This window comes from Coffea eugenioides, chromosome 7 (genome assembly GCF_003713205.1).
Source record: "Coffea eugenioides isolate CCC68of chromosome 7, Ceug_1.0, whole genome shotgun sequence".
Taxonomy (NCBI): Eukaryota; Viridiplantae; Streptophyta; class Magnoliopsida; order Gentianales; family Rubiaceae; genus Coffea; species Coffea eugenioides.
The window spans coordinates 27,857,100-27,878,618 of record NC_040041.1 but is presented as its reverse complement, the minus strand read 5'-3'; the positions used below and the strand labels follow the sequence as shown (position 1 = coordinate 27,878,618).

Genomic DNA, 21,519 nt, shown 5'->3' with positions numbered 1-21,519 from the left:
CTTCTTTTGATTACTCCTCTACTCAAATTTCTCCTATCCTCTAGTTTTTCTTCTACAATACCTACATGGTTTATAGTTCAAGTTCATCCCTACTTTTTCTCCCATAATGTCTATTAAATTTGCATGTTCAGTGTTTGTTAGATGGATAAGTAAAACATGTTAGATCGGTTACTTAAACTATATAGAACCGGAGTTAGTTATTGTGATGTCCTAAATTTGCCTAAAATCAGAAACTTTGGGGACCAAATCTGCTGTAATTTAAACATTAAGGACCAATTTGACATACATACCAAACATTACTGCAAAATAATGGATAAACTTTCTATAAACATACATACCAATTTGACCCTCGTGGACTTTCTATAATCTTAAACATCAAATTCCAAAATTAACAAAAACATTTTGTGATAAACTTTTTTTTTGCACATTATTCACTCATTGGTTTTTTTTTTTGTTAAAATTTTCTCAAGTGGAGAATCTTCATATCTAGATTTAATTTCAGCATATGGATCACAAAAGCAAATATGTTGACTCCTGTTCTTCTTTCTGATTATCTATCACCACCATTCCAAACTTTCCTCCAAACAAATAATGGCATAGTTGTGTGAACAACGATAGAAGAAATTGAGATGAATTTGACAGTAGCATGACATAAATAACGTCTTCCACAGCAGAATTAGACTTCTTAATATGCTAAAGATTAACCTATACCAGTACAACTAGAACTAGGAGTGGTGAAAATAAATAACGGCTTGTATGCTTAGAACTCATTTGGAGTTGCAGTGCTTTGGCGGAAAAAGTATTTTTGAGTGCTAAAAACACTTTTGAAGTGTTTGATGAATATCATCCCATAAAATCATGAGTGAATTTTTTTGTATTAAAAACAGTTTTAGCAAAAGTTCAAATTTGGCACTTTGAGAATAACTTTTACATTTTAAAAAATAAAACATTAAATTTAATTACTTTATCCTATATTATGAACTAAATAAAGAAATAAATAGATTTAAAAAGTCTCAAATTACACTTAATAAGTGCCTCTAATAAAAGCTATATTAGATGAAATGAGCCCTTAAAATTTTAGAGTATACAAAATTTTGCCATGAAAGTTCACTGGTACTACTCCTAATCCATTGATGAAACCCATAAATTAATCAGGCTGTTTGATATTGTATTCTGGTTAAATATTTTATAGTTTGGTATGTGTTTGCAAAGATGGCTAAAGCCACCAGTGGTGCCCCCGCCCCCGGGGGGGGGGGGGGTAGGGGAGGACTCTTCCAAGGTGTGTTAAAACGAAAAATTGGATTTCAAGAAAAATAAATAAAATAAAAAAGTTTGATTTTTGTTTCTCTTTTCAGAATAAAAGATTGAAGGCTGTTCCCCCAAGTTTAGAGGAGAAACAAAATACAATAAAAGCAATTGGACAACAAGAGATCACATGAAGAAGTAGGATTTGTCCCAATATCCGTGCTCAAGTGAAGTCCATACCATCCCTCATAGACCAAAGTTACACAGTGATACAAATGTTTCAGACAAAACTTTCAAATGACCTGAACTCAAGCTCCTTTTTCTCGCACCAGCCAGGGCATCCAAAAGGGCCGCCGGCAGAGTCAGGATTTAACCTTTTCTTGGACTTGGAGGTATCAATTGCACTCTACCTACAGAAGGCATAGTGGATGCCAGAAAATATAAGTTGAAGTGCGAGCTTGTTAACTTATATTTCGCCTATAGTGTTTCATTTACCTTCATTTCACGTATTAAGGAAGATGACCATCAACATTGGCAAAGCAGAGAGACCTCCTATTACAGGGATGTGCCACACATAATTTATGGAGCTGTGCTAGACTAAAAGCTTGAAGAAGACCATTCATCATCACTATAGTGGACGGTAAATTTCTCTTCTTCCCACTTAATGATTTCCCTACCATATTTGAGAGCTTCTTCCACACTATCAGCCCCTAGTACAGTAACTGGTGAAACATACAGCTTCCCAGTGGTGATGGAATCGAACAACCTTTTAAATTTTACTGCAATGTAGTGAAAAGCATATTGACCCACAGACGCGGAACTACATGGAAGAACCTCTATATTAAAATCTTGAAACCAGTCACATCGTGTCAGAGGAGCCTGTCCAACTTTTTTCTCAAACAAGTCAAACTTGTCAAGTACTAAAAGGAAGTTTTTATTTGCAAAGGTTGCATGAGTAACTACATTCTCCATTAGCTTCCTGCTAGCCAACATCTTGTTTATGCGACATCCCTCGCTGTCAACATAGAACTCATCATAATCCGTCAAAGAAACAGAAAATAAGACAAGATCGACCTCTTCAACAATCTCCAACCACTTGGAATTGTCTCCAAAATTTCTTTCATGTAATCTGATGATTTGATACCTGTATGTGAATTAAATTTCGCTATTTTAAAAAAAAAGTTATCAATGTTTTGTACAACCAAAACTTAAGAAAAAGTGGATAGAAAATGGACTTCAAGAACAAACAGTAGTATAGAAGTCAGCTTTTGTAACTGTGCAGGTAATTACTTGTCTCATACTCTATGCATTGTCAGGCAAAAAAATTCCTAGTGATTTTTGTAAGAAGCATCCAATACTGGACATTGAGAAATCAAGCAAACACTGGTACTGTTTTCTTTTGATTTCGTTATTTTATTCTTTTTTCAAGCAGGGGTGATGAAAGGGCGGAAGGGTCAAAAAGTTTCTGTTGAAAGTGTTCCTTACAGATGAATATGTAATGATTCACATGTGGGAAGCAAAAGAAGGGAATTCATGTTCAGCTCATGGTACTGTTTTGATTAACCAGTTGATAAAGATGAGGTACTTTCAGAGTTGGACTACTAATCTATCACGCTGATGAAAACTGTATACTAGGTAATAGATTGGGATTTAAAATGCAATACAAAAAGAAGCCTGTATTATAAAACTTTGAACAAAATTGTATACTTGGTAATAGTTTGGGATTTAAAAAGCAATATGAAAAGTAGCCTGTATTATAAAACTTTGAACATGAAATGCTGTAAACTCAAACAAAATTTGAAGATCAGCTTCACAGTGTCAATAAATTTTGAATTCTAGGCAATCAAAATCCCAAATTTCCTCGGAGTAAACTATGTGATAGAAACTAAGGTTTAGTTCTAGCGATTAAGTTTTGATCTAAGTTTTTTCATATCTTTAATTTCCTGTATCAAGTCTGCAGAACCTAATACCAGATTGTTAAATCTATTTACTCCAAAAGTTTTGTTATAAGTATCACAACATTCAACTGAAAACGTACTTAGGCAATTGCTGCAACATGGCAATCCGATTCCAACTGTCATTTACTTCAGCATGGATGTCACTATGCCTTCCCAACTGCACCTCGTAGTTACTATCCAAAACTGAGCTGCAAGATTAAGGATTAATATTAGAAAAAAAGAAGCATGACATCTCAAGCAAAAGAAGAGAAATCTGCAATAAGCAAGTCAACCACTACCCATCAAAAAAATGTGGAACAAATTCATGATGTGCATTATATAGACCCTCAGCAGCTCCACTTGATATTTTCACCACAATCTTCCATTTAACTTTACTATCTAACATTGGTGAATGCTTATCAGTATTTGATACAATTTTCTTTTGCAAAGTATTCACTGCAACCATCAACCTTCTTTTCCAGTCTAGCGGTGGCAGATGGATTCTGTCATTCAGATCAATTTTCCTATACAAAGATCTTGACAGGCCTCGATGAGGTAGATATTTGTACACAAGAAACTTGTCTTTCCCATTCTCCAAGCAATGCCCCAAAAGGGTAAATGAAGAATGACAAACCTTGCCAAAATTTTCCAATTCTGACATGAAACATGATTCTGTCTTATCAGACAGATCAATTTTCTCAACAAGAATTTGCGTCCCATCTTCTAGGACACCATATATGAATTTCCCATGGCTGCCAAGCTTGATAAGATTGGAGTCATCCAACCTATTTGTTGCTTGGAGAATTTGATCATACGAAAATGAGTCCCCAACTAATAAACTCAGGATATTAAAAGATGAAACTGGGCTGGAGGAAAAACCAAAATTGAAAGACGACGATCCTGATACTGAAGAAACACTGCTGGGGGTCCTTTGGCCACTAAGTCGGAGATCCTCTCTGCGGAGCGTGGCTCTTACCAGCCTTTCCCAGTTGTCGTAAATTACAGCCATACTTGATTCTTAATCCCTTACAAGTACTATATATCTTAGTTGATGATCTTGAGAAGCAATTTAAACAGCTTTACATCACGCAATTAGTGGTACAATGGGAAACAAAAACGCTACCAGAAGGAAAGCTAAAGAATGAGGAAATTGGGGTACTGCCCAAGTTCTAGGGCCATTACAAAACAAGCACGTGTGCGAAGTGCCTTCCAAGGTTCAACATACCGACTTTTTTAGAAGCTGACAAGCTGTTTAAGCAGAATAACATCAGGCGAAATTTTGGCATAAAATCAAGAAGTTAACAGATTTTTAGAAGTTGAGTAGCAGTTTAAGCAGAATGACGAGAAGCGAGAATTTGTGTACCGAAATCAAGAAGTCACAAGGGCTAAGATTTTTGGAGGCATTACAACAAGCACTTTGTGTGCACAAGAAGCTTTGAACAACTCCACTACGGCTGTTGATCCTTCTTAAATGGTAAGCATCAAGGAGACAATTGAACTCGACCCATTCAACTAACTGCCTGCGTATATGGCTATGAAATCCGCGTATACTTTTAAAATATATAAATAGATAATTTCCCGAGGTTTTCTGATGTAGGACGCGGAAATTCAAGGAAAGAGTTGGCGGATAGAAACGAGGAAGAAGGTGCTGCGAATTGAGAAAGTTGGATGACCCTGAAACTAGTGTTACGGTTCCACAAAAAGTTAAATGTAAGCGGGTCCATATTCATTGGGCAGTCGAATGCATGAATTTGCCTGGGATGCAACAAGAATCCAAGTTTTTTTTTTTAAGCAAAGAATCCAAGTTTTAAAATTTCTCTTTTAGCGGAACACTTGTCATTTTGAGAAGAGAGACACTTGTTATTTTAAGAAGCTATGCAATATGGATATTTGTAACAAAGATTTCAAATCTATCTTCTCTTACGTTCAAAAGTGTGTACGTAACTGGAATTTGAATACTATAATTTGAAGATTGAAATTTGAAATTTAAATCCGTTAAGTGACAAAATTGTTAAATATCAAATTTGATATATTAAATATATATCATATTAAATGATAAGTGAATAATTTATTATTTATTTTTTGAAACAAATTTTGCCTAGTATCACTTAATTATTAATTCAGATGTTCTAGTTATCAAATGCATCTGAATATATGAAGATCTAAAGTCATTAAATTTAATTGCTAAATTGAATTATCAAATAGGGTTTAAAACTCCTAGTTAAGTTTAAAATTTTTTTAATTCAAGCACATCGATCATCCAATGCTGCCATCACCAATAGAGCACAAAACTCGCCAAAACAAGAACGGATTCTTCTCTCCCTCCGTACCTTCTCTTCATTCTCAACCAAGTTGAGTAATCTTTCCCATCAAAAGTCCCATAGCTATTGTTTTCAAATAATTTCTCGTGAGATTTTTTTTCTTTTTTTGGATTATATTTTCATTAAATACTGAGGTTGGATTTGGGGATTTGGCAATTTGAAAAGGGAAGATGGAAGAGAAGTTTTACTATAAAGAGAGAAGAGTGATCTTTTTACCTTTTCATTCTAGAATATTATATTCATAAAAAATTTAATTGCCTAACATTAAGATGATTTGGAAAACAAATTGAAAACCAATTACTTGAACAGTGGCTGTGCATAGCACAATCAAGACTCCCCTAATATTGTATGATTTGTAATACTGGCCTCGTTTGGATGGTGTGTTTTTTTAGATATTTATATAAAACTTTTGATATGATCTACACCCTATTTCAGATGCAACCCATAACTCGACAAGCCTCAAAGAATCTTGATTAATTGTACTCAAGTTTGGACAACGAAAGTAGGTAGAATGACGTCACAATCAAGTGCGGTTCTTGACTAATAAGTCAAAGAACGCCTTAGGAACAACACTAAGGAATTCAAAGAAACTCACAAAGAAGCCAAAGACAACTTTCTCTCAATATTATTTGTTGGAAAATTGTCTAACATTACAATGTAAAAGTAAGGCTATTTATAGCCAAAATCCTAAATTAATCCAAATACTGATTGCAATTAAACAACTAATTTGATGGCGCAAATAGCTAATTTACCTTGCCATTTATTTTTAATAACCAACAATTAAGTAATTAAGTAAAAACCTAACAAAATATGCGAAAATAATAGAAGCCCTAAAATTGATCTGTTTAGAAAAAAGCCCTAAAATTGATCCGTTCAGAATCCATGCATGGATTCCTGGCTGGATTTTCACACGCATTCGAGGTAGAATGTGATACAAGAACAAACAAAGATGAAATGAAGCATTGGACCAGATCCACAGATGGATTCGATTATGGATCCGTCACGGTTCCTATTTTCCTGCTTGAATCACCGGGCTAAACTCCAACTTCTCAATTCCAACTCCTTCTATGTGTTTGTATGGTCCAACTTAATCTTGAAAGGCATGAATCAAGGTTTGAAGTGACTCTTTAAACTTTTTGGCTCTCGCACACGAAGCCAGACCCATTGGAACTTTTACTGACTCAACACCTAAGTTCAGAATAACAATTTCATCAACCACATCATTCCCCTCGTCTTGAGAAGGATTTGCCTTCAAATCACGTTCATCATCTATAAGAAAAGGACTTAAATCAGCCACATTAAAAGTAGCACTAACATTATACTCGCTTCGTAGATCAAGCTTGTAAGTATTGTCATTCACTCACTCCACAATTTGAAAAGAAACATCACTCCTTCGTGGCAACTTGCTGCAATGTTGTGCTGGAATCTATTCTTGCGAAGACGCAACCAAATGCAGTCACCTAGTTCAAAAACCATTTATCGACACCCTTTATTGACATGCTTAACATATTGAGCAGTTTTTTTCTCAATGTTTAAACAAACTTGCTCATGCAATTTTCGTACAAAATTAGCCTTTTTCTTACCATCCATGTTAACTCTTTCAAGCAAAGGCGAAGGCAACAAATCCAAAGGAATGAGTGGATTAAAACCATACACAATTTCAAAAGGTAAAAATTGAACAACACTTTGCATAATTCGATTATAAACAAACTTTACATGTGGCAAACAATTTTTTCAAGTTTTAAGATTCTTTTTAATTATAGTTCGCAATAAAGTAGACAAAGTCTAATTCACGACTTCAGTTTGACCATCAATTTGGGGGTGGCTAGCAATGGAAAATAATAATTTAGTGCCTAACTTATCCCATAAGATCTTCTAAAAGTAGTTTAAAAACTTGGCATCTCTATCAGACACAATAGTTCTAGGCGTAGCATACAAACGAACAATTTCTCTGAAGAATAAATCAACAACATCAGATGCGTCATCAATTTTATGACATGGTATAAAATGTGCCATATTAGAAAACTTATCTACCACAACAAATATCAAATCATTACCTTTCCTAGATCTAGGCAAGTCTAAAACAAAATTCATAGACAAGTCAACCCAAGGTTCATTAGGTATAGGCAAAGGAGTATACAAACCATAAGGGTTAACCTTTGATTTTACTTGATGGCAAGTTCCACATCTCTCCACCATACATTCCACATCCTTCTTCATGTGTGGCCAATGAAAATGCTCTTGTAAAATAGCAAATGTCTATGTAACACAAAAGTGTCTCATAAGACCTCATCCATGTGATTCCTTAATCAACAAGGCTCGAATAGAGCAATGAGGATCACATAACTTATCAAGGTAAAACAAGAAATCATCATGAATGTAAAACTTACCTTGAGCAGATTTTCCACAAGAATGAAAGATATTTTCAAAATCAGAATCATTAGAATAAAGTTCTTTAATAAGCTCAAAACCAAGTAATTTAGCATTTAATGCTGTAAGTAAAGTATACCTATGAGACAATGCATTTGCTATAACATTAGTCTTACCTATTTTGAAAGGTATGCAATATGCTTCCCATCTTACATTGGAATAGCACTGATTCCTACACCCGAAACATTATACTAAATCTCAAAGTCTTATCAAAATTAGGTAAAGAAAATAAAGGTGTGTGTGTGAGTTTGCGGTTTAGCAATTGCAATGCCTTATCTTGCTCATGTTCCCACTTAAACAACTTATCCTTTTTAATTACAGCTATTAATAGGGCTGCAATGGTGCTAAAATCCTTAATAAATCGATGATAGAAACTAGCTAACCTATGGAAGTTTTTAACTTCTCCAATTGTCTTTAGTGTAGGCCACTCTTGGATTGATTTCACCTTGTTTTCATCAACCTATATACCCTGCGCACTCATAACAAATCCTAAAAATATAAGTTGGTTAGTATAAAAGTTATACTTTTTGAGATTGGCGTATAACCTTTTTCGATGAAGCACATCAAGAATAGCTTGTGAGTGCTCAACATGCTTTTCAAGATTGTGAGACCCCGAAATTTTACTTGTCTTTATAGCTCTTATTTGAACTTACTTGCCTTAGATTCTTGGTTGTTTTAATGGTTGAATTTGAGCCAAGGGAGTGAATTTTGTTAAGAAAAATTTCATAATCTCAAGTTGGTAGAAAATCTGGAAATTTTCGCAAGAAACTCTGCGCAGCTTTGGGAAATTGGCTATAACTTCGTATAGGAAAGTTGGAATTGAGTTCTGTTTGTTGCATTTGAAACTAGACTCATAGGGCTTCTTACAATTTAAAATTTAGGGTTTGATTCAATCTCTATAAATTCCAGAAAATTGGCAAAGTTGACTGAAAATTCTACCCTGTACAAGTAATAATAGGAATGTTGTAGTAGCTTATGGCTCAATTTGGACCAACTTATAAAACTGAATCTCTTTGAGGTGTCTTCTAAAGATTATTAGTATGTGAAATCTAGTTTTTAACAGGCCAAGTTGTTTGAAATTTTGATATTATAACTCAAGTTATGATTTTTCTAAAAGAAGGGCATAGGTTAGGGTTTTTCGTGCATACTAGGGTTTTTGGTGTATTTTTGGTGCATTTTGGTAGTGTGATCACTTGGTGAGGTATGTGTACTAAATTTGGTGGATAAGAATGAGTATTAGGTAAGAAAAGTGTGTGATTAGAAGTGTTAATAATAAGTGAGTGAACCATAAGTAAAAACACAAGTACGTGTAAATTAAGGAAAATAGGCTTGAACCGACGTGCACCGTTTGCTACCGATTGAATACCCTACTTGACTACTAATTTCTTGCCCTAATCCTCTTGGTTTTATTTTAACTAATCAGCACCTAATTAACCCTTAAATCAGCTGAAATATTTGACCTAAAAACAAGAGGAAAAGAAACCAAAAAATAAGAGAAAATTTGGTGGTGCCAAGTGTTGAACATTTGTGGAACTTTTGACCAAAACTTTCTTATCATTTAATTCATCTTTCATGTCTTAAAACCAAAAAAACAAACTTAAGAGCAGGAGAGAGAGAGAACCGTGAGCTAGGGGGAAAAACAAAGAGGAAAAAATCTATCCAAGGTCTTGACCAAGCCTTTCTTAGTCTTCATTTGACCAAGCCTTTCTTAGTCTTCATCTTGTACGCATTGAAGCCAACCATTTCATTTTCTTGCAAGCTTGGCCGAGAGAGAGAGAGGAGAGGAAGAAAGAAAAATTCCATCTTGATTTCCTTGCTTGATTTGTGGAAAATCCAAACACTAACCCAAATCCATACCAATTAATCTTAAGTTAAGCTTGGAGAGAAGACCTTGGTGGAGTTTTTGGAGGAATAAAACTCTTGTTTGCTTGGGGTATGAGGTAAGTTTCTAGAAAACATCTCTTTTATTTGTCTCTTGAGATTCATTCAAGATAAGTTATGATTGAGAAGCATGGTTATGAAAGATTTTATGGTTTTGGCTAGGGTAGCATGTAATTTCCAGCCTTGATATGAATTTTCCAGCCATGAGATGAACTTGATAGTTTTTATATGAGCTGGTTTAACTTTGATGTGAACTTTTAAGCTTTGGTATATGGTTTTCCAGTTTTGGTTGAAATTTCCAGCTTTAGTAGAGAAATTTCCAGCATTGATAGTGGAATCTGCCCTGTTTCTGACCTGTATGATTCGTCCACATTAAAGACCAAATAAGATCTAGGTCAAAACATAAAAGTTGTAAGGAATGGAGTTATATAACTGCCCATAAAATTTTAACTCAATTGGAGCACTGTATCATGTAAAATAACAAAATTATCCCTGACTGCCAAATGCACTGTTTCGCGGACAGTTTTTTTGTTTTCTCTAAGATTGCACATTTTGACCTTGAAAATGAACGAATTGGGTGTTGATGTTTTCATAGGAAATGTAGTTATCCATCTTGGCTTCGAAACGACATAAAGTGTACCCCAATCCGATAAACGTAGCTTCGGTTGTGACCGAAACGCCAAGAGACGTCAAACCTGTTGTTTCGTTATTTGTCTTTGAAATTAGTTTCCGGTTGCATTGCTAGAATTGCTTTGTATTAGGATGACATTGAGTCTATTGAAGGGCTATTGTGTTAAGATTCTTTATATGTGAATTTGGGCTGAGTTGAGGAAAATAATGAAGTTATAAATGGCTGGAAAATAGCTAAATAAAAAGGGCATGCTGCCCAAATTTTCAATCGAAGGCTAGGCGGATGTACTCGCGACTTGAGCAAAGGTTTGAGGACGAATTGAAATTGAATTATCTAGGGTATTCGAGTCTTCTTTTGTAGAGGTATATAAGCTGAAATTTGGCCGAAACTCGTACCCTTGGAAAAATGAAAATAGTGATCACTCGAAATATACTTTTCTCGTCTTTTAGACTCAAATGTGAGTTCCAAAGTTTTAGTTGCTTCTTTAGCAACACTAAACGAGCGAGTATGAATTTTCTAGAGTTTGATACGTAACATGAACCCTATCTAAATGAGTTTCATTTACTTGATCTTCTTGAAGCGAAACTCTTAAGTTTCGAACCCTAGTTGATTTCAAGCTTTTAAATGATATTGTAATGCAGATTTGGACTCCGACCAAGGAGTTACACCTGAACGTGATTTTTGACAAGCACTAAATCTTTGGTGAGTGCTTCAAATACCTGATTGAACTTGATACTTATTTTTAATACTTGACCAATATGATCGAATGATACGTGATTGGTGGTCGAGTAAGGGTGTACTTTATCGCACTAGCTCTAATATAATATGTACTCTTTTATTGTTGCAATTGACTTGGTATACTTGTACTTGACTTGTAAGTGCTGAGCGGCAGTATGTACCACACTCTATCCGAGTGGGAGGTGCCTCTCATTTCCATCTCCATACTTTTCTCTTGACTAAATCGATTAGTCATCGACTATAGTGACTACTTGGGAATCCAAATCTCACTGGCTAGTTAATCGAGTCGAGCCGTCAAGGGCTTGGTCGATTAGATAACGAACCATGGATATCTAGTGTTGTCGAGTGGAGTGTTATCTCCTCAACTAATCGGTATGCTCGAGTTTTACCACCAGTGTTTATTGAGGATTTTGGACCCAGTAGGAGGTTTGGATGGTGGATGGAGATTATAGCTAAGTGGTGCTCTATTGGACTGGTTACTTTACTTGAAAGTTGACGGAGTGTCAACTACTATTTGATCAAACTCTGGTGAAACAACGGGAACTTGGCTCTTGAGAGCCATCCGTATCCTTATACTTTGACATGAGTATTACTTCTCGGGTTATTGATTCTTTTGAAAAACTTTACACTCACTCATTTTGAGATTAGCTACTTGAAGTGTTATTGTTCACTTTTACGAACTTGTTAGACTCGCTATTTTGCTACGTTGATATTTTGTGACGACTCGTAAAATTCCTTATATTTTTATTAAAATTCCCTTTAATGTGGAAATTATTACTTTACACTAATTTTAATACACATTCATTTCCCCAATAGCTGCCAATAATCATAGAAACAAGGGTTTCCTTTTTACTTTCATTGGTACGATAAATTACGATTTTTACGCCTTTTCGTCGTGTGACTATTCGGTACGGAGTGTGGATCAAATTTGGTGATTAAGAGTGAATTTTAAATGATATTAAGTGTATAATTAGAAGTGATAATAATAAGTTAGTGAATTATAAGTTAAAACCCTAGTATACGCGATTTAAGGAAAATCGGGTTGAACCGACGGGTATCGTTCACTACCGATTGGACACACCACTTGACCAACACTTTCCTACCATCAAATATCCTTGATATTATTGCAAAATATCTCCCTCAATCTCAGCATGGAGTGGCCAAAATTTTTGACCAAAACAACAAGAGAAAAGAAAAAAATTGAGATGCAAATTGGTTGAGACAAATGGCTGTCATCCATGGCTTGATTGACCAACTAATTTCCACCATCTTTATCACTAAAAACCTACTCAAATGCTCTTCATTTTCCTCCATTTGAGCCGTGCTTCTTGAGAGAAAAAAAAGAGAAGAATAGCTTCCATAAATCTTAGGTTTTGCTTGATTAAGAGAGAAAACAAGAAAACTACATCGATTAACTTGTAAGTTGTGAGCTTGGGAGGCTTAGGGAGCCAAATATTTCAAGGAGAGGTGAAGTATAACTATTAGAACATCTTGTTTTTAGGTAATATGGCTGACCACTATTTTCTTTTTCCTTAATCATGTTGGAATTGCTTAGTAGCTTGTATTTGTGGTTGTAATGCTTATTCAAGTGGTTTTGATGGTTGGGGTGATGAATTTGAGTTAGGGTTTGAATGATTCACTTATCATACTTGTTGTAAGAGTGGTATATGATATATATAAGTTGGTATAAGAGGTGGTAGTGATGGTCAAGCTAAAAATGAGATTTATACCATGATTGTAGCAAATTTTCAGAATTGAAGTTAAAGTATACCCTGTTCTGTCCGGTTCTAGTTCACCATGTTAAAGGCCTAATTAGGCTTAGCCTAAAATATAAAAGTTGTATAGAATGATGTTTTATAGTTGCATACAAAATTTTAGCACAATCGGAGTAACGTAGCCTGTGAAAAGACCGAAATACCCTGACTGCCCTAGGTGAATCCAGTGATCAGTTTTGGATATTTCACCAATGTGGTCGTTTCTTTTCACCATGATATGTACTGAACTAGTATTTAGCCAAAACATGAAAGCTGTAGTACTATATCTTATCTTTCCAACGCCTTAATCGGACTTCGGTAGCTTAAGTTATGGCCATTTGAATGTAGTGCAGTTAACTAGCCTGTTGGTAGGAATCCGGTTCTGTAAATTGGGAATATGACTTGGATACACTAGAAACTGGACTAAGTGGTCTTCATCAAAATTGTAGCTCTCTGTCTTGGCTTCGAAATGGTGTAAGTTGCACCTCAATCCGATAAGTGTAGCCTTAATTGTGTCCGTTACGCAAAATAACGTCAAATTTGTCTTTTGTTTCTTGACTTAAACTTCATTTCCGAACATTTTCCTAGCTTGATTTTGTACTTGTATGACTTTGAACTTATTGAACGGCTATTGAAATGAAATTATTTTGTGTGTGACTTTGGGACTGATTGAGAAAAAGAATGAAGCCATAAAGGGTTGGAAAATAGGTAAATACAAAGGGCGTGCTGCCTAAATTTACGCTCGAAGACTAGGTAGATATACTTGCGACTTGAGTAAGGTTTGAGAGCGAATACCACGTGAACTATCTAGGATATTTGCGTCTTCTTTTATCGAGGTATATAAGTTAGAACTTGGCCAAACTTGTACCCTTGACAAAATGGAAATAACGACTACTTGAAATATATTTTCCTCGTTCTTTCAACTCCAATGGGAGTTCTAAAGTTTTAATCGCTTCCTTACCGAAACTAAACGAGCGAGCATGAATTTTTTCGGGATTTGATAAGTATCTTGAATACTACATAACGAGTTGCATTTACTTAATTTTCTTGAAGCGAAACTCCTACGTTTCAAACTCTAGAAAGGTTTACATTCGTAAATGATATTTTATCGCAGATTTGGACTCCAACCAAGGAGTTGGACCAGAACGTGATGTTTGAGAGGCACTAGACTTTGGGTGAGTGCTTCCAAATACCTGGTTGAACTGGACACTTGTTTTCAATACTTGATCAACGTAAATAAATGACATGTGATTTGTTTGATCGGGCAAGAGTGTACTTTATCGCACTTGTCCTAATATGGGATATACTTGTTTATTGGTGCAATTAACTTGATATACTTGCACTTGAGTTGTAAGTGCGGAGCGGCAGTATGTACCACACTTAATCCGAGTGGGAGGTGCCTCTCATTCCCGTCTCCGTACTTTTATTTTGATTCAGTCGATTAGAGCTGTTAGCTCTTCGACAATCTTGGGAACCCAAACCCCACTGATTTGTTAATCGAGTCGAGCCGGCAAGAGCTTGGTCGATTAGATAACGAACTATGGGTAGTTAGTGATGTCGAGTGGAATATTATCTCCTCGACTAATCGATATACTCGAATATTACCACCAGTGTTTAATTGGTGTTCGGGTCCGGTAAGGGGGTTGAATGGTGGATGGATTGGAGTTAAGCGAAGTATTGCTGGATTGGTTACTTTACTTAAAAGTTGACGGAGAGTCAACTATTATTTGATCAAGCTCTGGTGATGCATTGGGAATTTGGCTCCTAAGAGCTATCCGTATCCTTATACTTTGAAATGATTAGTATTTATCATGTTATTGTTTCCTTTTAAAAGAAAAATTTTACACTCGTTCATTTTGAGATTTGCTACCTGAAGTGTTATTGCTCACTTTATGAACTTTTCATGCTCATTACTTTGCTACGTGATACTTGCACTTTTAAATAATGGTCTACTTGCTATTTGGAATCTCACTGGGCTTTTAGCTCATTCCACGCCATTTGTTTTCCTTACAGGGGAGGTATGAGCGAGGCGTGAGACGTGTACAGGCTAGCGTAGTCTAGTTATTTTGAATTTTGAAATGGTACTCAGGCTGGCGCTCGACTAGGGTTGATTGTACTCGAATTTTAAACACGTTAATGTATTTGGGCGTGTATAAGCCTTGTAGCTGGATTTGAGAATCAATATATATATATATAAGATGAAATGGATGTGTTACCTATTTTCTATGGATGTACATTATTAGTTTTTTTTCTTGAGTTATGAGTGAGTGAGTCCTGGCGAGAGTTGGGCAGGCGATCCGCTAAATCCTGGAGTACGCCCTAGGGGAAGGTGGGGCCGTCACAGATGGTATCAGAGCTCCTATCGAGCTCGTGCCAGGAGAGGGTTCTCGGACTGTGGAAATTGGCTTGTTAAGTGTGGAACAAATGTCTATTGTTGGGGATCTTTGATATGTACGTTGGATAGGAATTTCTAAAGTAGATGATTTACTCTTGGGGACTGGCCAGCTCGAGTTGTAAATTATCTTATTTTGGATTCTTGTACCTGAGTACCAAAGAGTGATACCGTTATGATAATTCGATATCTCGAGTAATATTAGAATGAGTATGGATGGCGAAGGCCAAGGCACAGGGAATGCGAAAAGTCTGACCTTGGGATAGGTTGATGATATTAAGGAGAAGTGGGACCCTTAGCATGCAAGTGTACATACCTGGTTGTACTTCTTTGAGTTTTGCTTAAGTGTTGTGGTTGAGCAACACCTGGGATTAATGTTCCATAGGAAATGTGAATTGCTAGAAAGAAAGTATGTTATTTTCAATGTGTTCTATTACTTTCCACGTTATGATTAGAAAATGCTTTTATCGAATTTTATAGCCACTTTATTTTTTTTATACTTATATCGGCTATTGTTTAAAAGAGGTATGGAGGGTAGACGGAGTCAAGGACGTGGAACTAACCGAGAACAGGGTTCTAACCGTGGCTGTGGGGGTAGACAGGCACAGGAACCGGTGCAAGAACCAAGGGAGGAAAGAGGTGAAACAGTTGAACCTCAACCTGGACCCTGAGCAGAAGGAGGGGACCAGGTAGCAACAGCAATTCAGCAGATGACTAACATCCTTACTCGTTTGGTAGAGCAACAGGGTCAAACCCCTGTGAATCAACCAAGAGATCCTGAAATAGGGCAAGATAGGACCCTGGAGAGATTTCAAAAGTTCTCTCCTCCTAAGTTCCTCGGAGGACCGGACCCTGAGGGAGCGGAGAGATGGTTAGAGACCATGATTAATATATTTTCCGCTCTAAATTATGCGGAGGATAGACAAGTGCAATTTGCCGTTTTTCAGTTTGAAGGTCCGGCCAGAGCTTGGTGGAATATGGTTAGAGTTAAGTGGGAGAGAAAGGGAATCGCATGGATTTGGTTGAACTTCGTGAGGGAGTTTAACGAAAAATAACTCCCACCTATCATTCAAGAGAAGAGAGAGGACGATTTTATCAAGTTTCGTCAGGAAACTTTAGGTGTAGCCGAGTATGAGACGCAGTTTACGAAACTATCCAAATTTGCTCCCGAACTGATAGCTACGGAGCAAAGGAGGGTACGGAGGTTTGTGCAAGAGCTCAATGTAGAGATACAGGAGGCCTTGGCGACAGCTCAAATTAACACTTTTACGGAGGTTTTGGAGAAAGTCCAGAGAATAGAAATTGCTAGGGCACAAGTAAGGGTTTTTCATGCAAAAAGGAGAGGTGCACCTGGTGGAAATCAGGGGTAAGATCAAGGTGATATAGGTAGGCCACCCTCTAAGATGGGTCGAGAAGATGGTGGTAAGGAAATTTCGGGGACATCTAAGGGAATTATTTCAAGAGGGGCCTCAAGTGGAAGGAGGCAATCAAGTGGTGCCTCGCAAGGAGGTCAGACCCCAGCCCCTCGAGTATCTTGTGGATACTGTGAGAAATCCAACCACACAGAAGATAATTGCTGGCGAAAGGTTCAAAGGTGTTTACGGTGTGAAAGTACTGAGCACCAGATCGCCAATTGTCCACTGATCAGTGATACCCAGCCAGCTAACACATCAAATCCGAAACAACCGAATAGAGGAGGGGATAAATCCAGAGTGTCAGCTAGAGTATATGCTTTAGACCACCAAGGTAAAATTCATGTTTTCCCTTGTCTGGCTCCATGTTTGGCTAATGATGAGATTTGGGAGCTCAAGAATGACATGCAAGAAAAATACCATGAGCTATTTCCGGATATTTGCATGAATTTCGAGAACGAAATTTTTTTAAGGGGGAGAGAGTGTGACGACTCGTAAAATTCCTTATATTTTTATTACAATTCCCTTCAATGTGGAAATTATTACTTTACACTAATTTTAATACACATTCATTTCCCCAATAGCTGCCAATAATCATAGAAACAAGGGTTTCCTTTTTACTTTCATTGGTACGATAAAATAGGATTTTTACGCCTTTTCGTCGTGTGACTATTCAGTACGGAGTGTGGATCAAATTTGGTGATTAAGAGTGAATTTTAGATAATATTAAGTGTATAATTAGTGATAATAATAAGTTAGTGAATTATAAGTTAAAACCCTAGTATACGCGATTTAAGGAAAATCGGGTTGAACCGACAGGTATCGTTCACTACCGATTGGACACACCACTTGACCAACACTTTTCTACCAGAAAATATCCTTGATATTATTGCAAAATATCTCCCTCAATCTCAGCATGGAGTGGCCGAAATTTTTGACCAAAACAACAAGAGAAAAGAAAAAAATTGAGATGCAAATTGGTTGTGACAAGTGGCGGTCATCCATGGCTTGATTGACCAACTAATTTCCACCATCTTTATCACTAAAAACCTACTCAAATGCTCTTCATTTTCGTCCATTTGAGCCGTGCTTCTTGAGAGAAAAACAAGAGAAGAATAGCTTCCATAAATCTTAGGTTTTGCTTGATTAAGAGAGAAAACAAGAAAACTACACCGATTAACTTGTAAGTTGTGAGCTTGGGAGGTTTAGGGCGCCAAATATTTCAAGGAGAGGTGAAGTATAACTATTACAAGCTCTTGTTTTGAGGTAATATGGCTGACCACTCTTTTCTTTTTCCTCAATCATGTTGGAGTTGTTTAGTAGCTTGTATTTGTGGTTGTAATGCTTATTCAAGTGGTTTTGTTGGTTGGGGTGATGAATTTGAGTTAGAGTTTGAATGATTTACTTATCATACCTGTTGTATGGGTGGTATATGATATATATAAGTTGGTATAAGAGGTGATAGTGATGGTCAAGTTAAAAATGAGATTTATACCTTGATTGTAGCAAATTTTCAGAATTGAAGTTAAAGTATACCCTGTTCTGTCCGGTTCTAGTTTACCATGTTAGAGGCCTAATTAGGCTTAGCCTAAAACATGAAAGTTGTAGAGAACAATTTTTTATAGTTGTCTGAAAAATTTCAACTCAATCGGAGTAACGTAGCCTGTGAAAAGACCGAAATACCCTGACTGCCCTAGGTGAATCCAGTGATCAGTTTTGGATATTTCACCAATTTGATCGTATCTTTTCACCATCATATGTACTGAACTAGTATTTAGCCAAAACATGAAAGCTGTAGTACTATATCTTATCTTTCTAACGCCCTTGAGAACGCCCTAATCGGACTTCGGTAGCTTGAGTTATGGCCATTTGAATGTAGTACAGTTAACTAGCCTGTTGGTAGGAATCCGGTTCTGTAAATTGGGAATATGACTTGGATACACTAGAAACTGGACTAAGTGGTCTTCATCAAAATTGTAGCTCTCTGCCTTAGCTTCGAAACGGTGTAAGTTGCACCTCAATCCGATAAGTGTAACCTCAATTGTGTCCGTTACGCAAAACAACGTCAAATCTATCTTTTGTTTCTTGACTTAAACTTCATTTCCGAACATTTTCCTAACTTGATTTTGTACTTGTATGACTTTGAGCCTATTGAACGGCTATTGAAATGAGATTATTTTATGTGTAACTTTGGGACTGATTGAGAAAAAGAATGAAGCCATAAAGGGCTGGAAAATAGGTAAATACAAAGGGCGTGCTGCCCAAATTTACGCTCGAAGACTAGGTAGATATACTTGCGACTTGAGTAAGGCTTGAGAGCGAATACCACGTGAACTATCTAGGATATTTGCGTCTTCTTTTATCGAGGTATATAAGTTAGAATTTGGCCGAACTTGTACCCTTGAGAAAATGGAAATAATGACTACTCGAAATATGTTTTCCTTGTTCTTTCAACTCCAATGGGAGTTCTAAAGTTTTAACCGCTTCCTTACCGAAACTAAACGAGCGAGCATGAATTTTTTCGAGATTTGATAAGTATTTCGAAAACTACATAACAAGTTGCATTTACTTAATTTTCTTGAAGTGAAACTCCCATGTGTCGAACTCTAGAAAGGTTTATATTCGTAAATGATATTTTATCGCAGATTTGGACTCCAACCAAAGAGTTGGACCAGAACGTGATTTTTGAGAGGCACTAGACTTTTGGTGAGTGCTTCCAAATACCTGGTTGAACTGGACACTTGTTTTCAATACTTAATCAATGTAAATAAATGACATGTGATTTGTTTGATCGGGCAAGAGTGTACTTTATCGCACTTGTCCTAATATGAGATATACTTGTTTATTATTGCAATTAACTCGATATACTTGTACTTGAGTTGTAAGTGCGGAAAGGTAGTATGTACCACACTTAATCCGAGTTGGAGGTGCCTCACATTCCCGTCTCCGTACTTTTATTTTGATTCAGTCCATTAGAGCTGTTAGTTCATCGACAATCTTGGGAACCCAAACCCCACTGGTTAGTTAATCGAGTCGAGCCGGCAAGGGGTTGGTCGATTAGATAACGAACTATGGGTAGTTAGTGATGTCGAGTGGAGTATTATCTCCTCGACTAATCGGTATACTCGAGTATTACCACCAGTATTTAATTGGTGTTCGAGTCCGGTAAGGGGGTTGAATGGTGGACGGATTGGAGTTAAGCGAAGTACTACTGGATTGGTTACTTTACTTGAAAGTTGACAGAGAGTCAACTATTACTTGATCAAGCTCTGGTGATGCATTGGGAATTTGGCTCCTGAGAGCCATCCGTATCCTTATACTTTGGAATGATTAGTACTTATCGTGTTATTGTTTCCTTTTAAAAGAAAAACTTTACACTCGCTCATTTTGAGATTTGCTACCTGAAGTGTTATTGCTCACTTTATAAACTTTTCATGCTCATTACTTTGCTACGTGATACTTGCACTTTTAAATAATAGTCAACTTGCTATTTGGAACCTCACTGGACTTTTAGCTCATTCCACGCCATTTGTTTTCCTTACAGGGGGATACGAGCGAGACGTGAGACGTGTACAGGCTAGCGTAGTCTAGTTATTTTGAATTTTGAAATGGTACTCGCGCTAGCACTCGACTAGGGTTGATTGTATTCAAATTGTAAACACGTTAATGTATTTGGGCGTGTATAAGCCTTGTAGCTGGATTTGAGCATCAATATATATATATATATATATATATAAGATGAAATGGATGTGTTACCTATTTTCTATGGTTGTACGTTATTAGTTTTTTTTCTTGAGCTATGAGTGAGTGAGTCTTGGTGAGAGCTAGGCAGGCGGTCCGTTAAACCCTGGGGTACGCCCTAGGGGGAGGTGGGGCCATCACATATTTGTACTTTTAAATAATGGTCAATTTGCTATTTGGAATCTCACTGGGCTTTTATCTCATTCCACACCATTTGTTTTTCCTTACGGGGGATATGAGCGCGGCCTGAGACTGGTACAGGCTAGCATAGTCTAGTTTTTGGAAATTTTGCAATTGTACTCGCACTAGTCGTTCAATTAGAGTTGAATGTATTGAGAACATACATCTTGTGATATATTTGGGATCTGTTATTTCCTTTACTCTTAAGGTTGTAACCTATTTTATTTGAAGTGAGTGAGTGAGTCCAGGCGAGAGTTGGGCAGGCGGTCCGCTAAACCCTGTGGTACGCCCTAGGGGGAGGTGGGGTCGTCACAGATGGTATCAGAGTCTAGGTTTGAATTGGTCTGGATGGATTGAGTGAGTGTAGTTGTGATGGCTTAAGTGCGAGTATTTAAGTGTGAAACCCTGAAGTGTTAGGTGGTGAATCTTGCTTCATTTGCTTAAGTTTCTTCTTGATGCTTGATTGTAATGTAGGAATGGACGGAAACAGTGGAAATAAGAACCATGAGCGGTCTCGTCGAATCCTTAGCCACTAAGAACGTCTAGGAGGATCCTATATTTGACCTGAGAAGTTGATTGAGGAGATTGGCTTAATGAGTGTTGTCATGGACTAATTCCATACATGTTTGGCTTAGGTTTCTATAGTGGATAGCTAATTTGAAAATTTGATGGTTGTCCCTATTTGGAGTTTAATCCTTGTAAGGATTTGATTATGTGTGTTATGTATGACCATTCTTGGGTTTGAGTGAGGAGTTCCATTTTGTGACTCGTAAGTAAGGACAGACTTGATAGCTCTATTGAAATGGATCATATTATTGGGATATCTATACCCGACAATTAGTGTGAGATAGGTTATG

General features: G+C 36.8%; 1 protein-coding gene across 1 annotated transcript; it reads right to left on the bottom strand.

Moving 5' to 3' along the window:
- Positions 1-1,754: 1,754 nt before the first annotated feature.
- Positions 1,755-4,876, bottom strand: LOC113777468. Its single transcript, XM_027322559.1, has 3 exons — positions 3,482-4,876; positions 3,284-3,391; positions 1,755-2,389 (listed from the first exon to the last, which is right to left on the bottom strand). Exons 1-3 carry the CDS (start codon positions 4,189-4,191, stop codon positions 1,843-1,845), a joined length of 1,365 nt encoding a protein of 454 aa, XP_027178360.1. The 5' UTR covers positions 4,192-4,876; the 3' UTR covers positions 1,755-1,842.
- Positions 4,877-21,519: the final 16,643 nt, after the last annotated feature.

Bases quoted from the DNA above. Each gene is read 5' to 3' on its own strand.
- LOC113777468 (XM_027322559.1), bottom strand. From the start codon at position 4,191: ATGGCTGTAATTTACGACAACTGGGAAAGGCTGGTAAGAGCCACGCTC. The intron at 3,392-3,481 runs GTAGTGGTTGAC...TTAATCTTGCAG, and splicing joins GTTCCACATTTTTTTGATGG to CTCAGTTTTGGATAGTAACT. The intron at 2,390-3,283 runs GTACGTTTTCAG...ATTCACATACAG, and splicing joins ATGTTGCAGCAATTGCCTAA to GTATCAAATCATCAGATTAC.